This window comes from Netta rufina, assembly GCF_964035555.1.
Source record: "Netta rufina genome assembly, chromosome: 3".
NCBI classification, from domain to species: domain Eukaryota; kingdom Metazoa; phylum Chordata; class Aves; order Anseriformes; family Anatidae; genus Netta; species Netta rufina.
In genome coordinates this window covers 81,647,808-81,673,426 of record NC_140125.1, presented here as the reverse complement: position 1 = coordinate 81,673,426, position 25,619 = coordinate 81,647,808, and the positions used below count along the sequence as shown (strand labels likewise).

General features: G+C 36.9%; 1 protein-coding gene across 2 annotated transcripts in view; it reads left to right on the top strand.

The window, feature by feature from the left end:
* PTPRK (protein tyrosine phosphatase receptor type K) overlaps positions 1-25,619 on the top strand; it is a gene marked incomplete at both ends in the record, with an annotated part of 412,874 nt that overhangs the window by 355,311 nt on the left and 31,944 nt on the right. For both annotated transcript variants that reach the window (XM_084283862.1, XM_084283861.1), the window contains 2 exons: positions 17,865-18,003; positions 25,211-25,371. In XM_084283862.1, the coding sequence (XP_084139988.1) occupies positions 17,865-18,003; positions 25,211-25,371 (300 nt within the window). The remainder of the gene's footprint in view (positions 1-17,864; positions 18,004-25,210; positions 25,372-25,619) is intronic.

The following is a 25,619-nucleotide window of genomic DNA, read 5'->3' as shown; positions in this document are numbered from 1 at the left end:
CTTTGAAGCTTTGGGGCAATACCTATTTGGTCATTTGGGGCCAGCTGTGTTGTCTGTGTCCCCTCCCTACCCCCAGTCTCCTTGCTAGGAGCACTGGGATAAACAGAGAAGGTCTCGATGCTGTGCAAGCACTGCTCAGCCATAGCTAAAACACTGGTGTGTTATCAACACTGCTGTAGTCATAAATCCAAAACATAGCACCTTACAGTGTTTGTTTTAACCCTTGAAGTGATTTCCAAACCATTCCTGTTCATTTTGTCTTGTCTGGAATGGCCCCTTGTGTACAAGGAGCCCTGTCTGCAGCAGAAGGCATAGCACATATGTGAACCTAATTCACTCCAATCTCAGCTGTAATATTCCTTCATCCAATGTTAAAGACATCAGTGAAATTCAGGCTGAAGTCTATTTTGCTAACAGAGTATTTGATGGGCCAAATGTGAGAGGGGTCTGTGCACAACACTGAGCAGTAGCTTCTGGTCAGTTGGTACCCACCTGCCATAATGCAGGCATGGTGGCAATACTATGGGAGAAGGGTATTTGCTTTTAGTGAGGCAGTTTTCATGCAAGTGTCATATGATGTACAACATATGACAACTTTTTCAGGGTGGTGGTTACAGGTTGAGGAAAATTTGGCTTCTAAAAATTAGAGCTTGAATTTGGCTGTTGCTGTCACTGCATTTTCAACTGGCAATTGTAATTATTTACAATTGTAAATATTAATGGTACTTTTACTCTTGCCAAAAGTTAAGACACTTCAATGTGATGAATCTTGTTTTCTAAGTAAACGTTAAGTCAATGAGCTGAGTGAGAATTAAATTTAGTGTATTTCTACATAATAAAACATTTCATATATTTTACTTTCCTGAAAAACTCTTTACAAGCCTTTGTAAATATGCGGATAGAAAATTGATACTATATAAAAATCTTCTGGTGATGAAACTGATATAATAATTACTTGCAATATCTATGAATGCTTAATAAAGTATTTTTGGTTAGTAGGCATAAATACATTTTGTTGTAAATAAATGGAAGTAAGATTTATTTGTGTATGATTCTGCTGGGAGCATATAGCCAATACATCTAATGAATTATCAAACGATTTTGCAATAGATATTGCTTTTATGTGAACTGAAAATGTTTAAGTTGTCATCTTTATTCACTACATGTGATGAAGCAGAATATGAAGAGACTTGGAGTAAGTCTTCCTTTTATTAGTTTGTTCTTTTAAGACTGGTTGGATCACTCCTGTTTGCTCATACCGGCAGAGCCTTACTGATTTTCATTTGAAGTTGCAGCCTTGGATGTATATTTAGTTATTTGACTTCCCAGATCTCAAGAGTGTATATGAGTGCAGAAAATAAGTGAAGTAAACAGAAACATTTTGATTTTTTTTTTAAAGTTTGTACCTTAAAAAACAAACAAAAAAAATCCTCATCTGTGTTTACAATACACACAACAAAGATTTTAATGAGTAAATGGACGTTGAAATTTGGTCCTTGCTTTGCTTGCATTTAGCCTTAATATCAGTTCAATTTGGTCAGTGAAGAATACTTTGAGAAATAATTTCTTTATGCTTTAAAAAAAAAAAGTAACACAGGCTTAAAAGTCTTATAAAAAACATTAAGGGCAAAAGCAGTGCAATAGTTGGAGGCTGGAGTTGTTTTTGATATTTATGCTGTTTTTCTGTTGAGTAGGAGGCAATACCACTTTGCTCATTTCAGTTCATTTTTGTTTGTTTTGTTTTGAACTCCAAAGTAAGAAAGAGAGAGGAGTGTATTTGATAAAACTAAAGTTGAAGAATTAGTATCAGTGACCAGAGGTAATAAATACCACAAAGAGGTTGGTCTGTAAATCACTACACCCAGATCTGACAGTGCATGTCAGCCATGATTTGTAATGCTATTTACGTTCTTGTTCTGCCTATCTCACAAAAAGACAATTTAAGTACAGTTATGTGGTAGTTTTGTTTTGTGGGAGCATGTGTAGTAACATCTTGAATTCTCATTCCTAACCAGCACAGAGGATGACTGTTTCGGAGTCCACAAATTAATGTTTTTAAAAGGTCTGGGATTGTGCCTTTTGAAAGCAAGCAAGAAAGAAGCCTTCTCTTTTCCTCACTGAGATTTCACATGTGGTTTTACTTCTGTTATCATTAGCGTCACCATAGCACTATGTTGTGAGATTAATTTAGCAAAAGAATACAAATCGAGAACAATTTAAATTGACATATACAACTAAAAGTCACTGGTATAGTCAAAAATCATTGATTTTTATCACTTAAATTTTAAATGCAATCACTTGAATTTTATCACTTTATTACTTAAATTTCAAAGTGATTTATCACTTAAATTTTAAACATTTTCTACCTCAATTTTCCTTTTTTAAATTCAGTATGCTTGCTTTATTTTGCTGTATTCCTTTTTGCAAATTTGTTTGTTTGTTGCTGTTTTCCTAATAGGCTAATTATGATTTCATGCTTTCCTTGTTCTGCATATCTGTTTTCCAGACACTTTTTCCTTTTCATTTCTGATTTCCCTTGCCATTAACTTTATCACATCTCTTCATTTTCGTTCTTCTGTCAGACCTATGGCAGCTCCTTTAACCATAAGCTTTCTGCTGCTAAATCCTGAATCACCACTCTTTTATCTCTACACTCTTTCTTACTGCAGGGTTTCTCCTACCCTGGGAAGCCCCTGGGGAGAGGTCCACAAGGAAATGAGGAGAGTATTCCAGGGAGGAAAGCAATCAAATGCTGTAGGCAGTAAGTTCTTTTAACCCAGTATGTAGCCATATTAAGAGCATCCTAAAAGGATGCTTTTTTCTCCTTCCCCAGTTAATGAAACTTCATCTGATCAGGGCGTTCTGGTAAGCAAGGACTAAATCAGGCATTGTCTCTTCTCTGTTTTCTTTCCGCATTTCTTTACACTGAGAGCCAAGACCTGAGAGAACAGTCTTCATCTATGTAGGCCATCAGTGGCCACTGAAAATCTTTTAGCAAACCAGAACATGAGTTTTTAGGTTTTTTTTTGTGTGAAGTACTCAGGGCCATAAGCATAAAGTTACAGTCAACTTTAAAAGGTGTCTGGGAGCCAGCTCTCATGAAAACTTAGATGATTGTTTTTGAAATTATGAGAACCTTTAAAAAAAAAAACTCAAACATGAATCTAAGTGAAATACTGAAACTGGAAGAAATACAAGGTTAAAACTGCATTCTGTGCATTTCAGGGAATACTGCTTTATGCATTTGTTTGTGAAAAAAGGCAATAATAACTGTTAGGGCAATCAGAGTCTCAGATGATGTAATCATCTATAAAGTAGGAGTCATGGAACATGTTAGGTTGATGGTCATCTGGTCCAACCCTTGCTCAGGATGTAATAAGCTTAACTGAATCCAACTTTGAAGTTAAATCAGGTTCCTCAGGGCCTTATTGAGCTGAGTTTTAAGTGTCTACAAGGGTGGGTGATTCCGTAGTCTCTGTGAGCACCTGACCTCGAGTTTGACCACCCTCACTGTGATTTATTTATACTATCTACTTGGGAGTTTCCCTAGTCATATCTGTTGCCTCTAGTCCATAGTCTGATATGGACCTATCAGAGCACATGCCACTCTGGTGTTGTCTCTATGTCTGTCCACCCATGAGGCAGCTGAAGTTGTGAAACAAGATCAATTCCCTCCTTCCTCCAGCAATCCCTAACAAAGGGAGTGCTGAACAAAGCCAGCTCCTTCAGCCTCTGTATATGCACCATGTGCTTCCATAACCTTACTGGCTTACTGCTAGACTTGGTTCAGCATTGGTTCTTGTAGTGGTGAGCCCCAGATGGGCACAGTAGCCTGGATGGTTGCACACATATGCAGTATAGAATCATAGAATGGCTTGGGTTGGAAGGGACCTTAAAGATCGTATAGTTCCACACACACACACACCCTCCCTGCTATGGGCAGGGATGCCACTCACTAGATCAGGTTACCCAGGGCCTCATCCAACCTGGTCTTGAAAACTTTCAGGGGTGGGACACCCACAGCTTCTCCAGGCAACCTGTGCCAGGGACTCACCACCCGCACACAGAAGAATTTCCTCCTAACCTCTAACCTAAATCTCCCCTCTTTTAGTTTAAAACCATTCCCCCTATCCTGCCATTCTCTGCCCGAGTGAAAAGTTGTTCTCTATCTATTTTATAAGCCCCCTTTAATTACTGAAAAGCTGCAATGAGGTCTCCCCTGAGCCTTCTCTTCTCCAAGCTGAACATCCCCAGCTCTCTCAGCCTTTCCTCACAGGAGAGGTGCTCCAGCCCTCTGATCATCTTTGTGGCCCTCTGTGTCTGCTCTAACATTTCCACATCCTTCTTGTGCCAGGAACCCCAGAGCTGAAAGCAGAACTCCAGGTGGGGCCTCACAAGGGCAGAGCAGAGGGGGACAATCACCGTCCTCAACCTGCTGGTCACTCCTCTTCTGATGCAACCTGGGATGCAGTTGGCCTTCTGGGCTACAAGTATGCACTGCTGGCTCATGTCAAGCTTTTCATCTACCCAGAACCCCCAAGTCCTTCTCTGCAGGGCTGCTCTCAATGAGTTCCCACTTCTCAAGCTTGTTCAGGTTCCTTTGGATGGCATCCTTTCCTTCTGTTGCATCGACTGCACCACTCCACTTGGTGTCATTAGCAAACTTGCTGAGGGTGTACTCAATTCCTTTTTCTATGTCATTGTTAAAAATATTAAACAGTACCAGTTCCAAGACAGACACCTAAGTGACACCAGTCATCACTGGCCTCCACCTGGACATAGGAGTTGACTACCACTCCCTGGGTGCAGCTTTCAAGCCAATTCTTTATCCACTGAACTGTCCACCCTTCAAATCAATCTCTGTCTGATTTAGAGATCAGGACATCATGTGAGACTGTGTAATAAGCCTTACAGGAGGGCACGTAGATGACATCAGTCAGTCTTCCCTTGTCAACTCATGCAGTCACTCCATCATAGAAGGCCACCAGATTGGTCAGGCATATTGCAGGTTATAATCACCTTCCTCAACCTGCTGACTTCAGTTCAAATAAAACAAGACAGTATTTGGATTACATTTGACTTTGTAGGTGAAATAATATAATATATTATATTCCCCATAATATAATGAAGTAGCTGAGTGGAAATATCCTGTCCTGGTTCAAGTTTGGGAATACAGAATTCCACACTTACTTTTACCAGTTAAACTGAATAAAACTTTTACCTTTATCTGTAGAAAAGAAAGGTTACTAGGTCCTTTCTGGGTGGGGTAATGGTAGGTGTATTTTCTTCTAAATGATCAGTGAGTTAACAAAGATGATTAAACTTAAATATGCTAGATTTTCTAAGATTTGTACTTTTTTGTACAGTAAAAACAACTTAGTATTGTATATGATTTTAGATCAAAATTTACATTTTCATTTCTTTTTCTTCTCAGCCTTTTGTTCTGTTGAAAATAACTGTTATATAAACACTTCTAAAGTGGTCTGGTGATCAAAAACCTTTTTTTTTTTTTTTTTTTTTTTTTCCTATTTCTTGTTATGAAGCATAATGTAGTACCTGGTTGTTTAATATTAGGTGGTGGTGGTTTCACCCTGCTGGGCAGCTAAACTCCATCACAACTGCTCTTTCACTCGCCCTTTTCAGAGCAACAGGGGGAGAAAATATGATGGAAAAGGGCTCAAGGGTTGAAGTAAGGATAGATCACTCATTAATTATCATCACAGGCAAAACAGACTCAGCATAGGGAGATTAATAAAATTATCTTCCTATTAAAAATTAAATATGCTGAGACATGGGGCAGCTGCTGGGCTTTGGTCCTGCAGTCCCCCATCTACCAAAACCTGGGCACATAAACCCATTACGTAGTTTAGAAACACATTATTATTTTCTCTTTCTTGAATGTTTGAGTTGTGGAAGCAGTTTTATATTTAATTTTACTTTTCAGACATTCCATAAAAATAGCAGACATAATCATACAGGATGGTGCTATGTTTTCATATAACACTTATTAGTCTAGTTATTGCAACGTAGGCAAGAAGTACTGTTTGTAGATATTATCACTACAGCATTGTTTGGCTAATGTTTTCCCAGGTGTGTATTTCTTCTCAAATGTGGATATTTAAAATATAACAGTATATCTGATTTTTCAGAGTTGCTCAAGCTGTCAGAAAGTCATCTCTTGTGTTGGTGCTGAGTGTGATAGGGTGACTTCATCTGTGCAAGCTTGAAACTTTTGGCCATCCGTCTCTAAGAAAACTGATAGATAACACTTTTTTTAAGGAATAAAAAGCTGAAGTGAGTCATTCATTATAGCCATATCAGTTCAGTCACTGAGTAATGCCATTTTTCACCTCCTTCAAGAGAAGAAAGGCCATTTTCGCCATGAATGGTCAGGAGCGTCTGCTTATAAATGGAAGCTCACACTGTGGAGTGGGCTGTGTGTTTCAAATTTCAAGTCACATTTTGCCTAAGGGACAATTTAAATCAGGTACATACAGGTGTGTCTTAGGCTGTCTCCCTAAACACTAGAGCATGTTGTTTTCATGCCAGTCCTGGTTTAATTCATTTTTCACTTTTTTTTTTTTTTTTTAATGTAAATTTGTTTTTTCTCATTTTTAGCAAAGCTCATTGCCTCAATGTAGATATTTTTACCACCTCATCTGTAAGAGTTCTTGGCACTCCTTCAGTTAAGGTGATTTTCTCCTCCAAATCAGTCACATTTTAATCAGATCACAACTAGCTGAAAACCCTAAAACCAGATTTAAAGCAAAAATACCAGTACAGTAATCTTCTTTGCCAGCAACCCATTACATAAATCATAATACAATATTTGTGTGTTATAGTTGGCTTCATTTATTTTGACTTCCTTGTGGGTTTGAAGCTTTTGTTAGATATTCTTTTTTCCTTTGATACAGTTGTATTTTCCCAGAGAAGCTAGCTGGGAAAGCTACAGCCCAAGGCATATCCAATACAGAGCAGCTAATTTCCTCCTCTGGATAAAAACAACTAAATGCTCCACTACCCAGCAAACATGCAGCCAAGGGGACTACAAATCCACTTTTAAACTGATATATTTTAGTTCTGCATACTGCACAATATAGTACTACTTTTTATACAGCCTGACTGCCTTCTGTCAGAGTAAGCTTTGTGTTTACTCTATGCTTACAAACTGACTCATCTTTACTTTTTTTCTGAACCAGAGTAGTACCAGATATGAAAAATTTGTCTGATTTTAATCATCAAGGATTTTTATTGCATCTGGTTCCCCCATCACAGTGTTGTGCGAGTATTTTCTTGAATAATGGAAATGACAAAATGTCTTGTATTTATTTCAAAAAAGATGTATTGATTGGAGTTTAAGGTTTGAAGGCAACAAGACTTCTGTATAAAAAGAAAAAAAAAATGTCAAAAGGTAAAGCCAAAGGTTCAGAAAGTGGCAATGCACATGAACAGTCTATTTTATTTCAAGAGTGTGTTCTGTCCTGCAGTCTGACTGCCACCTCTTCCTCCAGCTTGAGTTTCTTTGACATGTTAGTAATATAGGGAGATGCCGCTGTGAAAAGAGAGGCAATGACACAGTACGAAAGGCTTTTAATGTTATTACAGATCCTGATCTGAACTTGCAACTCAATGGCAATCAACCTAGAGCTATAAACATCAGCGTGTTTTTTTTCATAGTCATCATTGCATTAGCTGAATGCTTTCACAGTGCTTATGGCTCCATTGCTAGATGTCAAATGTAGTAAACAAGCCTATAAACAGGCTTGTGACTTCTTATACAGGGTTTAAGGCTTAGGTTCATGTTTGTTTTGCAACTGGTTGGTGTAGCTGAAGATGTCAAAGCTTTCAGTCTGCTAAAGGCTGTTGCCCTCACATCAAAGCTGGTAGACTAGCATGTATAAACACTGCTTCTTAGATGTATTTGTTACAAAAATCAGGTGGCCTAGCTTAAACTGCTGGCATAAAACCTTTCAGATATATTTGGATAAGCAGATGTGTGAGCAACTGCATAATTAAGGTAATGTCTGTGACCAGTAGTTGCAGCACACTGCACCATGATGTGCAGCTGGATAATATCTAGTTGGCTTGGAAGAGGATATTTGCCTTGCCCTTATACTCCCAGGCATCCAGCTGTTCAGACACCTATTAGAACTGAGGAGTTCAGGAGAACCTCAAGAGTTTTGACCAGTGTAACTTTCTGAGAGTGGGTGCTCTTCAGATGGGAAGATGTTAAAGAGAAGTTCTCTGACATAGGCACTGCACACCAGAGCATCATCCTCTGTTGTTTCCTGGCTATCCCAGTGGACTCCTATAGACACTGAGTCATGGCAAGAGAGTATTGTATAACTGAAGAAGTTGCAAAGAGATTCCGTAGATGGAAAAATAGAATTCATATGAAAGAAATATCGTTATTATTATCTCAGGTGACTTATATTTACCCTTCCACTTTCTTTGAAAAAGTACCAAATTTTACAGGAAACTAAATCCTGATAGCTGGCAGTAAGAATCTGGGATTCTAACAACTGATGGGTGCTATTAAAGAATAGTTTAGCACTGTATGAGCTTGAATCTGTATGGGTTTGGAAAAACTGGGACCTAACCCCCAAGAGAAGAATTAACTATTTTCTTGGAGAAGGTTTCCATCTATTTTCTCACCGGCCACCATGGTCAGAGTCTTTTTTGGAGGAAACATCCTACTTCTGTTCCTGCTTATTACCTTTGTCTTTTGATTCCATCCTTAATGTTTTTAGCACTGCACTTGATCTGGAATAATTTTTCATCTTGGGAATTTCTGTACTGCATGAGTATAGTTTGGGTTGAGACTGCATTTTTGTGGTGGAGGAGAGGTAAGCTGTCCTTGCTTTCCTCAGTGCAGTTGCACAGATCTGCAATAACTCAGCAACTTCTACACTGCCAATAGATTCTCACTTACGATTTTATAGTTGCTTACATGAGCAAAAGTTATTCACAGAATGTTATTTTCAATAAATGTAGCAAAATGGCATTTCAGACATTTGATAGTAATATTTCTTCCCATAAACTATGTTGTGTGCATATAAAAATGATCATTATGATGTACTTTTTCTGCTAAACTTCTTAAGTGTTACCTGGTGCAAAGACACGTAAATATTGGATATTTTGCATATTCGTTACCAAACATTGCTTTTATAGTAATTTTCTTTTCAGGTGTAGTTCTGAGCTAACAAGCCATATAGGAATCATTGTCAAAACCAGACAATTTTCTAATGCAGTGTTTTGCATAGCTGAATTTTTATAATTAAAGTCACATGAGAATTTATTTAATGAAACGCATGTTGGAAAACAGGCTGTTTGTTCAGCCTAAAACTTGAAACATGATTAATTTGTAATGCAGTCAAACACTAACTTCCCCCCCCCCCAAAAAAAAAAAAAAAGTTCATAAATGATCTTATTACCAAAAGGCTGGCTGCCTTTATATGTTCTCAATAGAAAAATGCCTTAGCAGCTTTAGTAACAGACCCCATCTTCATAGGAAGTAGTCACAGTGACCTTAAGTAATGGGAACACTCTATCCAACAAGTCATTGCTAAGTGGTTGCAGTCAGGTGGATCCACATTAGGGGACCTTCTTGACCAGTATCCCTTTCCAGAAAATCAGGGAGAAATGCTGTTTTAAACTTGATTGTATCATTTTGATACTTTACAGCATTCATTTATATATTTAGTAAATCTTTTTTTCTTACGTTTTTTCAAGGTCTGTTGCTACACATGTGATGAAGAAAAAAATGGTGTGAGTCTTTAGTTTTCTTGAATATTGACTACTGTATGAATTACATCAAATGGCTCAAGAGAGTCTTATTCCAAAAAGAATTCAAAAGATTTGAAACATCCTTAATATCTTTAACGTCTCTTTAACATCTTTCCATTTGAAAAGGGGCCTAAAGATTTGTTCTCATTTGTTTTGAAGATAAGGTGGTATGGAAGGGGCTGAGAGGGGAGCAAAATGTCTCTCATGGGTAGCTTAGTTATGTTTGCATAAACTGCCCTCTCTCGCATTAGGATAACAACTTGCAAATCAGAATCTGTACAACCTGGGGATTTTAAGATGCACTGAACATCTTAATTTGTTATAGCCAAGTCCTGTCCTTGCAGTATTTGGTAGGATATTAAAGCATCTACAAAGCATATGCACAAGTCTAAAAGGCAGGTGTAGAAATGCAGTGAAGGCACTAATCTGTTCTTCTAAAGTGACCTATGGACAGCAGGGCATTGAGTTCTGCTGGAACATTGTCTCCTCAGCACTGTTCTGACTTCAGCTCTATTCATCTGCACATTGTCCAAGGTTTCACGGTTAGTGAGGCAAACAGATTCAACACTTTTTCTCTTGATCCTTCTGAATCTTTTAAGGTCAGCTCTGTCATAATTGGTTATAAATTCATGAACATTACTGTTTGTGTAGTAGTCGTGAACTTCAGTGGAACATTGCAAGAGTAAGTCCTCATTAATTCTAGTAGCAGTCCCTAGTAGCAGAAGGCACTTGATTCGTCTGATTATGTTTTTCTTGTGGTTTTCTAACAAAATAGTAATAAACAGTAGGCTGACATGAAAGTCCTGGAGAGTGGAAATGATGGCATTGATATTTTTTGATTATATGTGAGTTATCAAAACAATATGTACCTATATTAACAATACCAGCCAGAAATCTGTCTCTCATATATAAACGTATATAATTTATTGGAATTTCCAGGTAGCATTCTCATTACTATAGGGCAAGATATGATGTGTTAGTTTGTTTAATTGAAAACTGCATATAAATAAATATAAATGTTCAAGCTATTTTTCTGCATTATCTGGGAAACAGGACATGTAGAAAAGTGTTCACCTGTTTACATGGTACTGCTTTTGTATGCAAAGCCGCCCGTAGGACTTTCTGTGCTTAACTTCTACAACATTTTATACCATCCCAAATCTGACTAGAGGTTAGCCTGAAGCTGTATTTTTGTAATTTTTTCATGTAAGCCATCCTTTGAGAGAAGTCACAAAGCTTTTTCAGTAGTGGCCAATGAAACAGTGTCTATATCCATTTCTGCAGTAATAACTTCTATATGGAGAACAGTGATATCTGACTATTTTCCATAAAGAGGAAAAATCATAACCTCACAAAGCTTTGGGACCTTGAAGCCCCCCTCTACTAGGCATAGTTTGTGACTTCTGTAACACCTCCCCCTCTGCCCTGGTAAGGGGCACATGCGAGGATGTGGATGGGTGCTGTATGTTGCAATACAAAGTGAGGTAGCACCAGTAGCAGCAGGTGTCATCTCAGCATCACCTCATTACCCTCCTCCTCGAGGATGGGCATGGAACAGGAAACTGATAGTATCAGGCATCCCCTTTCCACCAGCGGAGCCTGAAAAACATTGGAGCAAACATTACCATGGTGATGAGGATGAGTCTGACACTTCAAAACACAGCTCGGGGAATCATGTTTTCAGTTCATTATCAAATACAATTTTTCTACTTAGTCACATTACCATAGAAAGCTGTAATTTAGAGTCCTGGACACAACTGCTTAGATATGCTCAAACTAGTGAATTCCTGGCATGACTTCATCTTCCAGAAGCTGTACTCCAAAAGAGCTCATTGGAAAAAGTAGAGAAGGAATAATTGTGGGTGCTCCTTCCTCAGTAAATGCTTCCATTGTTATTTTCAGCTTATGATCTGAAGAAAAATCTTCTTCCTTAAAGAGAGGCCCACAGTGTGCTAAACCATGGCTCACATGAGGAAGCCTGTAAGATTACATGAATTGTGTGCACTGTTTTCTGGAACAAGTTGCATATTCCACCTTGCTGCTCCCTGCAAAAGTGCATTCAAATGTTTTCATCACATAGAATCAGCTAAGACTTTTTTTTGGAGGGGTGGGGAGTGGGGGTAGCAATTAAGCTAAAAGGGGTTAGGCATCTTCTCTATCTGAACTTGAATTTATTAATTAACTTTCAAACTTCTAAAAAAAAATCCATAATTATACAGTGATTATCATTCTAGCAAAGCAGCAGCAAAACAAAACTGATGGAGACAGAACGGTCTTTCTGGGCAGATGATTAAAAAGCAAGGCAGACCAATCTGAAAGAAAATATTTATCAGAGAATCTCACTTAGTTTCTCAAAGAGCTCTTTTCTCAGGTGGTAGACTGACATATCACCAGAGCTGATGAAGCACCAGTTTCATTTGATGTTATCCTGATGTTACCTTGTTGAACTCATTCAGACGTCATTCCTGTTTTTAATTAAAAGTTTTTGAATGCCACATAACAAAGGTGCAGACCAGATTATCTGGAATAGAGTTAGTTTGAATATCAAGCAATGCAGCAATAACACCAGTTTGTGAGAATTCAAAGACCTGCCACAAACAGAAATTAACATTCAAAGAAAATACAGTGTAATCAAATAGCAGCTTTAATCATGCATAAAACAGAATTTCTTCCCTAACTCACAGAAAGGAAATACAGCATAAAATGGTGTGAATGTTCAAAGAGTCAAACAGTATGTTAAGAAGGTTGTGTATAAAATTATGTTCAAAACCTCTGATTTAAAGGCTGTCTTTTAGAAGGCTGGCTATTCTCTAAGTGGGACCATACAAGCAGCCCTACAAAATTCTACCAGCATTTTCTGCCTGAATAATTTTGTTTGGATGAGCGAGTAGAATATCATTATATTCATTCCAGCACCATCTCCTTAGGAAGGTATATGTGAATAGATTTTGTGCTGAGTCTCATAAATTTTCTGACAATTTTGCAAGGCTATGTGTAAATTCTGAGCCACAGAAGGAAGGAGAAGACAGGAAAGCAATATGTGGCGTGACTAGATTCCTTATGCCACAATATACTTTAAGAATTGCGTATGAATATTAGGCATTTTTAGAAGTAGGTGTTGGAATTTTAGGTGTATGTGATTAAAAACATTGTAACAAATTTTAGAGGAATTTAATAAAACAGAAATTTATGAGAATGAGATAGACACTACCTCAACAATTATTTAGATTTTTGCTGTCCTTGAGAGTGTTACCTGTCCTAGTTCACAGTTCACGTTCTTGCTTCTTCATGGAAGTCAACTGATTGACTAGTCTTTAAGTATCAGTGAAAACAAGGAAAATGGCTACTTTCATAGTGATAATTACTGGTAATGTACAGAGCAAAAATCACTAGATGAAGTGGTTTACAAATGTTGTGAATGGGACTGTGGAATATGATTGCTGATACTGCTAATTCATTCACAAGGAAAGAAAACAGATAAGTCAAAGAATCAAGTGTTCCCTTCCCAATTCAACTGATAAATCTTCTGTGTAGACAGGTGTTCCTAAAGGGGGAAAAAATGTAATTACTCCCTGTTTCAGACCAAAAACTCTTCTTGCAAGTTTTATGCAAGATGCATAAAGACTTGTAGGGTCAAATTTTGAAAAAGATAGTAATACACAGATTTGCAAAGATGCTGTAAAATCATATGCTTAGTTAAATGCCTGTTAGAAAGGCCAAAGGAATTAATATCCAATATAGAGTCCATTTTAATGGAATCATCATTTGTTATCATGCTGGATTCTTTTTCAACTTGAGAAAGTGTCTTTTAATCCAGTCTACAGTTCAAAGTATCTGAAAGGATTGAAGATAAGATTGCTTAAAAAAAATTAAAATAAAAATAAATAGGAATGAGTAAGACAGGATTTTTTATATATTTTTTGACATCTTGCTTTATTTAGAACTATAATGTAATGGAAAATTGAATAATTTCAATATTCACAAATCACCAGAAGAGAAACTGTGAAGTAGTGTTAGCTAATCTTACATGGAACATGTGTTAATATTAATGTAGGAAAGTCCTTTTCTAGAAACAAATGGGTAAAAGCAGAAAGATGAAAAAATTAGTAGTAATTGATAGATAAAAAGGGTGGATGTGGTTACGTGAAAAGTACTAGTCTACCCAAAATATACATAGGAACCTACAGTGGTCTACTAGTTTTGGAGCCAACGCATAAGAAATTAGCCTGAAAGCTGCTGTGTTCCTTGTTTTGCTTTGTTTGACAAAAACAATTTAGCCTACAGAAGAAACCACTTTGGAGAAAAAGAAAATTCCTAGCAGGCATGTAGTCTTGGAGGACAGAGAGAGCAAATTCTTGGAAAAACTCTCAGCACTGTAGTCCTTGAGCAATCAGTAACCAGGAGACATGATCCTATAGTGGGGGTTTAACACAGGCACAGATTTCTGTGGTTTTGTCCTTTGCATCTATTTGTGTAATAAGCTTACACAAGCCTTTGCTGTATCATAATATGCTCTGGTCTGGAACATGGTACTCTTTCTCTGGCAATGCTTTATTTTATAAGTCATAGATTATCAAAATGTGCATGTTTGCCACAATTACAGGACACCAGCACCACATAATTAACACAATTATGTATACAGATATATTTTTTAATTTCCTGTGTAAATTTTTTTCTTCCTACATTATATCTGATTGTTGGTACAGATGCTTTCTTAGACCAGAAGTAGTCAAAGGCATAAATCAATAAAATAACTATAAAAATTAAAACAAAAATAATACAAAATATTCAGATTTGTACATTTCTTTAACTAATTCTATGTTACATTCAATAGCTCCTTCAAAATAATAAAAAAGTGCATACAATGCACATGCATATGAATAATCAATTGCAGTGTGATTTATAACAATAATTGGTTTCATATAATCCCCAAATGTAACATTTAGTTTGGAGAATGTATATATTATCTGTTGCTTGAAACATGCATATAATAATTCTGGGTTCAAGTTGAAAGTCATTTTACTGTTGATACTGGGGAGGGGGGTAGCATTTCCACCACATATTTTAATATTTTGGATATATGTTACTCAACCATTGGTATATACTTTCTTAGTCTATAACTGTTCAGTGTAATTTTTCTCTTGTAATTTAGGACTCTGTGGTATGTTTCCAGTGGGCAGCAGCTTTATCTCCTAAACAGCATTACAGCTCTCAGAATGAGTTACTGTCTCTTATTTCAAACCCCATAATGTGAAGAAACTAGAATAAGTGGACAAGCAATTGATATTCTCCTGGTTCTCTGCTGTTGTTCTAAAAACTTGGACAGAAAGCTGCATTTTGAACAGTTACTGAACATCCATACTCAACTATTTATTACGGAATATATAACAAAACACCCCTGCCAAAGCTAGGAGAATAAGTAAACTCCCTCAGTTATCTTTCCTTCGGAGTTTCTCAGAAGTATAGAGTTCTTATTCTAAGGTAACTTTGTCAATGAAATAACATTGTGTGTAGTGAAGAAATATTTTAAAACATGACTCTAATCTATTCTGCAGGTTACTGTAATGAGCAACAGAGGTTGTATCTTTCTACAGAGAAGTCTGAGACAGCTGCCTTAACTCCTTCCCCTCTACTCATCTCTTGCTAATACTCCTGTGAAAATACCACCATCCTCATCATGGGTCAAAGCTTCTGCTTTGGATGCATTCTTGAGTCTTCAGCTTTCAAAGTGCATGTTCAAGTCACATCCAGTTCTTGTAATTCATATTTTGCAATGTCTCAGAGACTGGACCTTAAATCTCCATACATCCATTCACACAACTAAGTCTCTTGTACAGGCCTTTGTTATTTTGCAGCTTGAGTAGTTCTTACCTTTGCATGGTCACAGCTACATGGCCACACTCACGGTACTCGAGGTGGTTCCACACCCCACAGCTCCCATTGTGCTCCAGCATGATCCCTCTCCTCCATTCCCACATCCTTGCTGCTTCTCAGTATCCCGTACAATAAACATGAGTTTTTTCCCATTCACACATAAAGCCATTTATAGTTTAACTTCCATTGGCCTTTCAGCTCTTCTACTTCTCAAATGTTCGTTCACGTTTGTCATATTCAACCCAGTAGGTTGCCAGTTGATTGATTTTGAGTGTTGAGAATCTTGAACACCTTATTCTTTCCATTCCACCTCAAAAGTCATCCCGGTCATTTCCTGTTAGACAGCATCATATGGTTCGCTGGCATTACTTCTAGCTTGTCTGAGAGTATTTTATGTGTATGCAGCTACACATACACACACCATTTGCCTTATCCAGACTCTTGCCCCCAGACATGTGAACAACACACATAAAACAAACAGAATGTTCAATATCAAGTCCAACGAGGGTATAGACAGACATGTATTTACACAGAGTATTTCTCGGTGGATAGAGTTCAAGCTGTAGGGGACAGAGATGATGATGGTGATGAAGTCTTATGATGCTGATTAAGCTTTATGATTAAAACACTGCCAGATTTCTCACTGTCTGCCCAGCTCTTTCAGAGGTGTCTGCAATACAGCACATTCCTACCTCTGAGAATAAGGTGTTAGTAAGTGGTTAAGATACTGCTGTGGTGGAGGTTATGGAAGCAAGTAATAGAGAATTATTTTTAAATACAGCCTGATCCTTCCCTCAAAAGGTATTAGTCTTTCAGCACAGGAAGCCCAAATAGAAATGTTGTGAGTAATATGGTTAAAATCAGAAAGCATTAGGCTGTAATTATCACTGCTCTTGACTCCAGTGGTTTTCTGAGAGGAGCTCTGAGGAGGTTTTTGAGGGAATGATTGTCTTTCTCTGGTGTGGTTTTACCTAGTTTATCATTCTTTTTCATTTTGTTGGTCTCCTGAGAAGCATTTTGGTTTCAGTGTAAAGGACGCTTGGTATGTAACAACATAGGCACAGTGACACCACTGACTTGTATATACTTCACATGTGGCTGCTGTGAGAGGGGAGAGGTTGAGTGGCATCTGCTGTGCATCTGTTAGAGAGGGAGGGGAAACTGGCCAGAGAGAGCGAGAGAAGGTACCCATACCTGGGAGCAGGGGAAAGGCAAAGCATTGAGCCACAGAGTTGGAAAGTGAGAAGGAACCAGAAAACTGAAGAACTGTTAGCTGTTTTACAAGTAAACACCTCATGGGATTTTACCCCTGGCTGAAACTTATTAATAATTTTTGATATTTCCACCAGGCTGAAAAATCCCATGTTCCTGATCCTTTGTATGCTAGACTGTGATGTAGCAAGGTGCAGACTGAACGGCTGTGCATTTTGAAACATTCTGTTTTCCTCTCTGCTGTAACCTGTGGCCTCAGCCCAGTCAGCTGTGTTACAGAGTGGTTTCATCTCTGTATAGAACAGTGATTTTTTTTCAGGGCTCATACACAGAAATAAAACTACTGCTGACTAGGCTTACAGTTGTGGATGGCCTTATGTGGAGAATCAAAATTTCAAGTCATACTTACAGTAAAACTGATTTACGTTATAGGATGCAGGTCTCAGAATAGATGCTGCTAGGTGAATTAGTCAACAAAGGTGAACTGGAGCTGGATGTGAGAGAGGACTAGAGTTTTGGGTGCCGGCTGCATCTTTGTTAAGAAAGCTTGATTTACTGTTTTTGAGTTACATAATCTTGCTCTTCTGTGATAATATTCCACATTTAGTATCTGAAAAAGTAACAGTGAAGGTAGAAATGGTGATTCAATTGATAGATTGTCTCTGTAAAAAACATACCTCTGGTTTGTAATAAATACAGTAGTGTGTTTGAAAATCCAGATGCATGTAACACTTCTGTACACATGAGATTACATATACGCACCTTTATACACACATACTTGGTGTTGCAGATGTATATGTCATATAGATTGAAATGGATAGCATATCTATATACATATATGAACATATAGCCATCTTTTGGCCACGCAATGCATGTATCCATATTTTGACTACTATATTAACATACACAAATAGTGGAGATTATCATCAATGTTAATTTTCATGTCTCTAGTACTTACAAAATTTACACAACTTTTGTTTTGATTCATTTAGCAGCAGCAACAGAAGAACCTGAGGTGATTCCGGATCCAGCAAAACAGACAGATAGAGTGGTGAAAATAGCAGGAATAAGTGCTGGAATTCTGGTATTCATCCTGCTTCTTCTTGTTGTCATACTAATCGTCAAAAAAAGGTAAGAAAACGATCTGTGAAGATCCCACTTTTTTTCCTCTATATCAAACAACAATAACTAAATGGATTTTTTTTTACAGGTCTTTAAAAAAAATCAATAAATAAAGTTTCAGGAGCAGTAATTCACATCAGCTTTTGGATGAGTTCATTGAATTTCCTGCTTTTCCTGCCTTCCTTCCTTCCTTTTTTCTTTTCCTTTTCCTTTTCCTTTTCCTTTTCCTTTTCCTTTTCCTTTTCCTTTTCCTTTTCCTTTTCCTTTTCCTTTTCCTTTTCCTTTTCCTTTTCCTTTTCCTTTTCCTTTTCCTTTTCCTTTTCCTTTTCCTTTTCCTTTTCCTTTTCCTTTTCCTTTTCCTTTTCCTTTTCCTTTTCCTTTTCCTTTTCCTTTTCCTTTTCCTTTTCCTTTTCCTTTCCTTTCCTTTCCTTTCCTTTCCTCTGTGATTCTTATGATGGATTTAAAGAGAGAATTATTTTATATTTGCAGTCCAATAACTATATTTTTTCTCATACTTACTCATTTCCAAGTGGTTATAAGTTGCAGTTGGAGGAATGTATAAAACATTAGAATGAGTGGAATTGAAATTAATGGATCCTTTTTTTTTTTTGAGGCAAAATAAGAGTAACTTACTGCACTTTTTATGTTGTAATCACCTAATGAATTTGGTTTTCTATATGCAGCTCTAATGAGTTGTTTGTATCCATATATTATCCAACTTGCAAAATAATGTAATTTTATACAACTCTGTTTATGCTCTTGTAGACCTAGTTTTTTTCTTAAAAGTCATACCACATCACTGTAAAATTATCTAGTGAGTCCTTAGCGCATGAAATTGTTTAAAAGTGTATTTATCTGAATGAATTTTAATTTTTTACTGCTTCCTTAGAAAATAAGCAATAGCGCCATCTTTGGGAACTGTAAAATGAGAACTCAGCAAAAAACTGCTGCGTGTAAATTGTGTTTCAGCACAAAGCGCTGCTGCGTGTAAACTGTGATAAAGCCTTGCTTGTGCAGTTTTTAAGAGTGTTGACTTCCCAGTAGTTGTAACTCTTAACCTGGCATAAAAGTTCATAACATGTCTCTATGAATCTGTAGCCATAGCACCGTAGCTCCTGATACAGGTTTTTTTTCTCTCTCTGCACGCTTTCCCTGGCCCGTCCTGGCCCTTCACAGTGCACGAACTGTTTTGCTCTTGCGTAGAATGAGACCTTTGTCTTCCAGGGGGTTGTGCACTGCCTTCCCTTTCCCTCTGCAGAATTCTTAATGAAGGGTATATTTGTGATTGTTGCAAATGTTCCTCTGAAAATACAGCTTTCTGTTCTTTTTAAAAAGTAAGAAAACATTAAAATTGTGCCTAAGATCATTCTATATGTTATAATTACTGGTTTCCATTAGATTTTTTTAATTTATTGCCTCTTTACAATTATCCCTGGAGGTATATAACTTGGAGAAGAAACGTCTGCATTAGAAACATTAGGTATGCTTACAGTGTTCTGTGTTAGTTAGCTACATATGTGATTTTTTCCCAAAATCACTTTTACTTTTCTCTGTTGTTTACCTCTGTGGTTGAGAATTAACACATATGCAAAAGATCCAACCCATCATGTGCAAAAAAAAAAAAAAAGACATGCAGTCAGGCAGTTTTCTTTATTTACACAACTTTTGAGGAACAAAACCAACAAGTTGTTTTTCAGCTTTCAGGAAGCAATCTCAATTTTATATGATTATTGCGAGATACGTGCTGGGGAGTGCCATCTTCTTGCTGTGTGTTGCAGTGCTCCCCTCATGTTTAATAGACGACTGGGTGTGTGAGAGAGAGAGAGAGAGAGAGAAAGAGAGAGAGAATGTCTTCTGATGTGTATTGTCAGTCACTTCCAGGTGGGTTTGGCTAGTTCTGCAAGTAACAAAACAAATAGGCACAAACTCCATTTGTTTGATTTGATTGTACTGTCCTTTTTAGCTCGTGCATTCTGAGTCATTTGAGACTCGTACTTTAGTTGTCTGATGAAAGTGAGTTAATTATGCCAGTGAAATGATACCTTAAAATTTTCACTTTCTCCCTTCCCTTCTCTGACCCTGTGAAGGCAGGACCCTCTTAGGGAATGATACTTGATCATCATTCTAAAGTACATAACATTTCTAAGCTCCTCTACTATTCTGTATTCAAAATAGGTGTGAAATTAACCCATTTAATGAATCTTTAATGTTTGGTAATTTTTCATCATGGTAGTTTAATTGGTTGTCTGTTGTGTATTTTGTAGGTGGGTCCTCCCCTCCCACGGGAAAGTGGGCCAATTTTTTTTAATCTCAGCTTTAGTCAGGGTCTCTTGTGACAAGCACAGACTGTACACCTGAGGTAACTTAGTCCATTTAGTGAACCAGGGCTATTCGTATAAGCAAGCCAGGAGCAGTCATCCCAACACTGACACGTTCACACATACATAAACACACCTCAGTTAGCGTGGTGGGACTGAAAACTGATCAGTTTTAATCATCTGCTGTAGTGCACATGTTCACTGATCCATTTATGTAGTATCCCTTTTGATGCCTGAATTGACCACAAAGTTATTACACAGAAACATCAATAAAACAATGGTTTCTGCATCTTCTTTGCTTTCTAAAGCCTCATGCACTACCATAGATACCTAAATCTGATTAAATGCAGCATTATTTTTTATTTTAAAATGGAGTACTAAGCAGTTTTTTCATGTGCTTGAGATGTTTTAGGCTTCTCCTCATCATTTTGTATGAATTGGTTTGAAGTTTTACTGAATTAAGTGCTTAACAGCTCTTGTGGAGTTTTACTGGAGTAATCAAACCAACTAAGAAAAGGGATACTGCATCTTTAACAAGCAATGCCATTTTTTTTGTTTTGTTTTGTTTTTAGTCATTGTTGAACTATTTCCAAATGTATTTCATTTCCTTCCATTTGTTACCTTCCATATTTTTAATGCTTAGCATGAATACATCAGCATTTCCAATTGTAAGAGTTTAAAATATAAAGTGTATGTTTGTATTCAGGAAATGTGTGGTATATGTCAGTACACACATACCTGTTGTAAATGTCATCCTCTAAAATGTGTGTACTCATATAGCTACATATAACATGTATACAAACATATATGTATACACCTGTGTACCAAAAAAGATGTTGAAATGAATTACATGAAATTTCTGATTAGCTGTATTTATTAATGCAATCTTTATTTTTTGTAACTGAAAAGTAAAAAGCATATTTTCTGCACAAGATCTGTACACAGCTGTTCACTTGTCATGACATTTAGGTGGTGATCATTATATTATGCTGAACTGCATGTTGAAAGTACACAATCCATTTAATTTTCAATTTTTTTGGCAATAAATGAAATCTCAGCATGTAATTTTCTCAAGTGATCTTTCTAAAAAAAACAATCATTTTTATATGCTAATGTATTTTTTTAAAATTGCATGGCAAAGTAAGGCTAGTTTGTGCATGAGCAAGTTGAAATGCTAACCAAAGAAACATGAATTTTTCAATTATTTTTTTTTTTAAAACGCACATTTCTCTGCTTTATTGAATGTGACAGAGTCACGCTTTTCATTCACCATTGCTTCTCTTTTTCCACTGTCTGTGATTTGCTTGCCAGGAGGAGCTACTATTCTTACTCCTACTATCTGTAAGTAGAATACGGGTGACTTACTGTTTTATATGTTTTAAAGATGCAGTATCCCTTTAAAAAAAAAAAAAAAAAAAAAAAAAGGAAAAGTCTTTGTAATTTGCCTAAAGTTTTATTGATAATTATCTCTCCTTATTCTCAGGCTTGAAAAACTGCTTATTTCATTGTTTCTCTTATTCTTAGTCAGGTTTGGTTTTATTTTTTTTTTTTTAAGGGATATTGTATTTCTAACTGTATATTGACGCTTTTGCTTTTTGCTAGTTTTTCCCATAACTATCATTTTAGTTTATTGTAATCATAATTTAATTTGCATTATGGTTCACATTGACACATCACACTAAGAAAAAAAAATCTGCTTTCTGATTTCCTAGGTAGAGACCCGTGCTTGTAAATCACAAATTGCTTTCTCAGTGAATCAGGTCAGAAGTGGCTGATGCAGCACTTAGCCTCCACAGATGCCCAGATGCCAGACCTTTACAAACAGGTTGCTGCCCTACCAGTTTCAGATTTGTATTTATTTATTTATTTTTATCAGAAACATATTTTATGAAGAGGTCTGTACCTGTTGATTGGATTGTCAGGTGCTTTGCAGACACATTTTAAAGTGTGGATCTTACTGTATGACGCTGGTTTGCCTGACGTTTTGCTTCACTGAAGTGAAATTGCTGTTTTTCTATGTGGTGGTGCCCAAGTGAGTTTGTGAGGGCTGCGGTGGTTTGGGCTGTGACTGAGCAAAGCAGTTGAACACATTCTTGATTTTAAAGAAATGCATAAAGCCCTTGACTTCAGTGAAGGATCTAAGAGTGCACTCGACTCGTTTGATGAACTGGTGGTGTCTGATAGTGACGCTCTTCTACATTTTTAAGCAGATTAAGACTTCTTTAAACAAACTTGAAAATTAAAAAAACTAAGCTGGCTTAGCTAACTGCCATTCTCCGGTTTATTGTGACAAATTCTTATTTCCTTGTTAAATAACAATTGCTTCAGCCAGAGATAATTAACTGCAGAGTTTCACGCTAGAACGGATGGAGTGCTTCTCCCCTCCAGCTCCCACCACACCACCCACCTGCACAGGGTCAGGCCACGGGGTCCCTCGGCATGGAAGGAGAACCCTTCATGCTTCTGCCAGCCTTGAGTGCTACATAATGATTTGCTTAACTGGTGTCAAGCATCGATTGCATATGCCTTTAGCCGAATAAAGGAAAAAAAAAGTCAAGCCTACAGGGAGTCGGGAGCTGTTAAACAATAAAACTGTCCTCACATTGAGCAGCGGTGCTAGAACACAATGGGCCTTTTTAGAATTTGAAGCAGAGCATAAGAATTAGAAACCTAGCTACTGTAATAAGCTAATAACTTGAAAGCTTAATAGCTGTTGATTTATTTAGCATAGCTAGCAAGTTTTGTTACAAAGCGATGCTTCAAAGAAGGGCTTAATACAGTCGACAGATGAGATGTAATAGTCTTTTTGTTCCATTCCTGAGGTGGCTTTAGAAAAATACAGTCTTCAGTGTACGGAGGATATCTGAAAGGCTTTGAAACTTAAAAAAAAAAAAAAAAAAAAAAAAAAGTCTGAACTAGAAATGCCAGTTTTGTGAAAGCTTTGATAGCACTGAGAACCAGTTATAAAGCTCAAGCAGTTTCGCTTCTGGAACCTTTCGCTTCTGGTGATATTCATTTAAAATATTTGTTCAACCAGAGTATTGTTGAAACTAACTTTTCTTAAGTAAATATGAATGTTGGGAGTAAACATTGAAAATAATGCATTTCAGGGGAGACATCCAGCTGTCACTGGTTTGTGTTTTGCTTTTTTTGTTATTGTTGGGTGCTTTTTTGTTTGTTTGCTTTTTACTTTTCACTGAACAACTAAAATATACAGAATTCTCATGTACACTACAAAGATTTGATGAAAAATGATAGGCTTAGAGACCACCTTTGGGATTTTGGTTGCAAAAAAAGAGGAGTTGCAAAAAACAACCATTATACTGTGAAAGGGGAAAGGAACAAAAAAAAAAAAAAAAAACACACAAGGAGATGAGTCTGATTAGTGGAAGAACTTTGTTATTTTCAGGTGTGCTTTGTCCATCTGTAGTCTACTTTTTATACTTTTTAGCCCCTTATTCTGAACCAAGACTATTGAGAGAGAGTTCTCCAACACTGGGGAAGAAAATACACAAAATATGAAGTGCTTGCTCACCTAGAGAATGATGTAGGTCATTTCTGGTGGATGTTCCCAGGGCTTAACATGTACAGGGGTAGATAATTTCCACTATTGTTCTTTTTGTCTACTAATACTAGAATGCAGCACAGAATCCTAAAAGTTGTCAGAGAATACAGCATACGGTCCTTTTATTTACAGAAATGTAAGATCAGTGCTGTGCAAGCACTTACCCAGATATCTCACAGTACTTCATGTAGAAAAGACTCATGAAATTAAGCTGTGTTTTAAACATATATTTTTGAGAATATAGTATTTTCAGTGATGATTGTGTCTCTCCCATGTAGTGTCAGATTTATCCTAATAAGCTGGCTATCTGCTACATTACAATTAAAAGCTTCAGATGAAAACTGGAAGAAAATATTGAGATTACAGAACAGTTTAATGTATGTTACAGACTACTGAAGAACCAAGGTTCATTTTAAGCTGCTTTTCATACTTTGTACTACTTGAGGTTGTGCTTTAAGAATATTGTCTGAAAGTGATAATTAAAATATAGTCTGCTTCCATCTGACTTCTGAGGACAGTGAAAGTTACTTCAGTTCTTAATCAAAAGGAAAGATCTGAGAGATATCACTTAAGTGTGCACTTCAAGGGCACTGACTGTTAATTTGGGGGGTTAGTTGTACAAATTGGGTTTTGCTAGCAGCTTTGCTGTGATACTGAGTATAAGGTTGTTAGTATCAAAATGTAAGCTATCCCCAAACAGCATGCAGAATGGTGAGGAGCTTTTTGTTTGTTTTTTAAATAACAAAAGTTCAGTGTCAGGAGCAAAGATAGCATGGTATCATGTCATATCTTGTGTACCAAATGGGAGGAACAACTTCTAACATAAAAGGTAATGTGAATCCATATTGAATAATTATGTTTCTTTTGTTATTTCATGGTTGTGTGTTGTTTGTTTTTATAAACTAACAAAGTAATTCAGAAGGTTAAATGATTTCTTCCTAATAAGGAAACCAAGGGGACTGATTTATCCATTTATAAAATCAAAACACATTTAAATGGAGATGGTTGATAAAACTGCACGCACAGATGCTTCTTATTTTTCATTTCAGTTAAAATGTAATTATATTCTCTAATTTGTTTATATTAGTGTAATTACTCTGCAGGAAAAAGATATTATCAGGGTACAGAAGTTAGAACTTTAATTACAGCATTCATGTGTGTACGGAAAACATACTGTCATAACTCTTTTATAGCAGGGTGCATAGTTTTATCGATTTCGTGCTGGAAAACCAGCCAAACTTTTCAGTCATTTGGATTATAGATAATTATTATCATAGACATCAATGTTCATCAAACATTAAGGTGGTTGGGGTTTTTTCTTTTGGCTGGGCAGCAAACTCGCAAAGAAGCGCAAGGATGCCATGGGAACCACCCGACAGGAAATGACACACATGGTGAATGCAATGGACAGAAGTTATGCTGACCAGAGCACCCTGCATGCAGAGGATCCCCTTTCTATCACATTTATGGATTCTCATAACTTCAGCCCCAGATGTAAGTACAACAGTCAAAGATATTCCAGAGAGTAGGTTTCCATGTAGGAACATGGAAAACAGTTCTATTTTTTTTATGAAAATGATTCTAATCTCCAGGTTTGCTAGAAGGACAGGTATATGCAAGGGTTGAATAAGGATATTCATATGTTATCGGTAGTGGTGTATGGACAATTATTTAAATATTTTTATGTACTTTCAGTATGCATTGTTGTTCCGGGTGAAAAAATGCATTTCAGAAATGTCTCA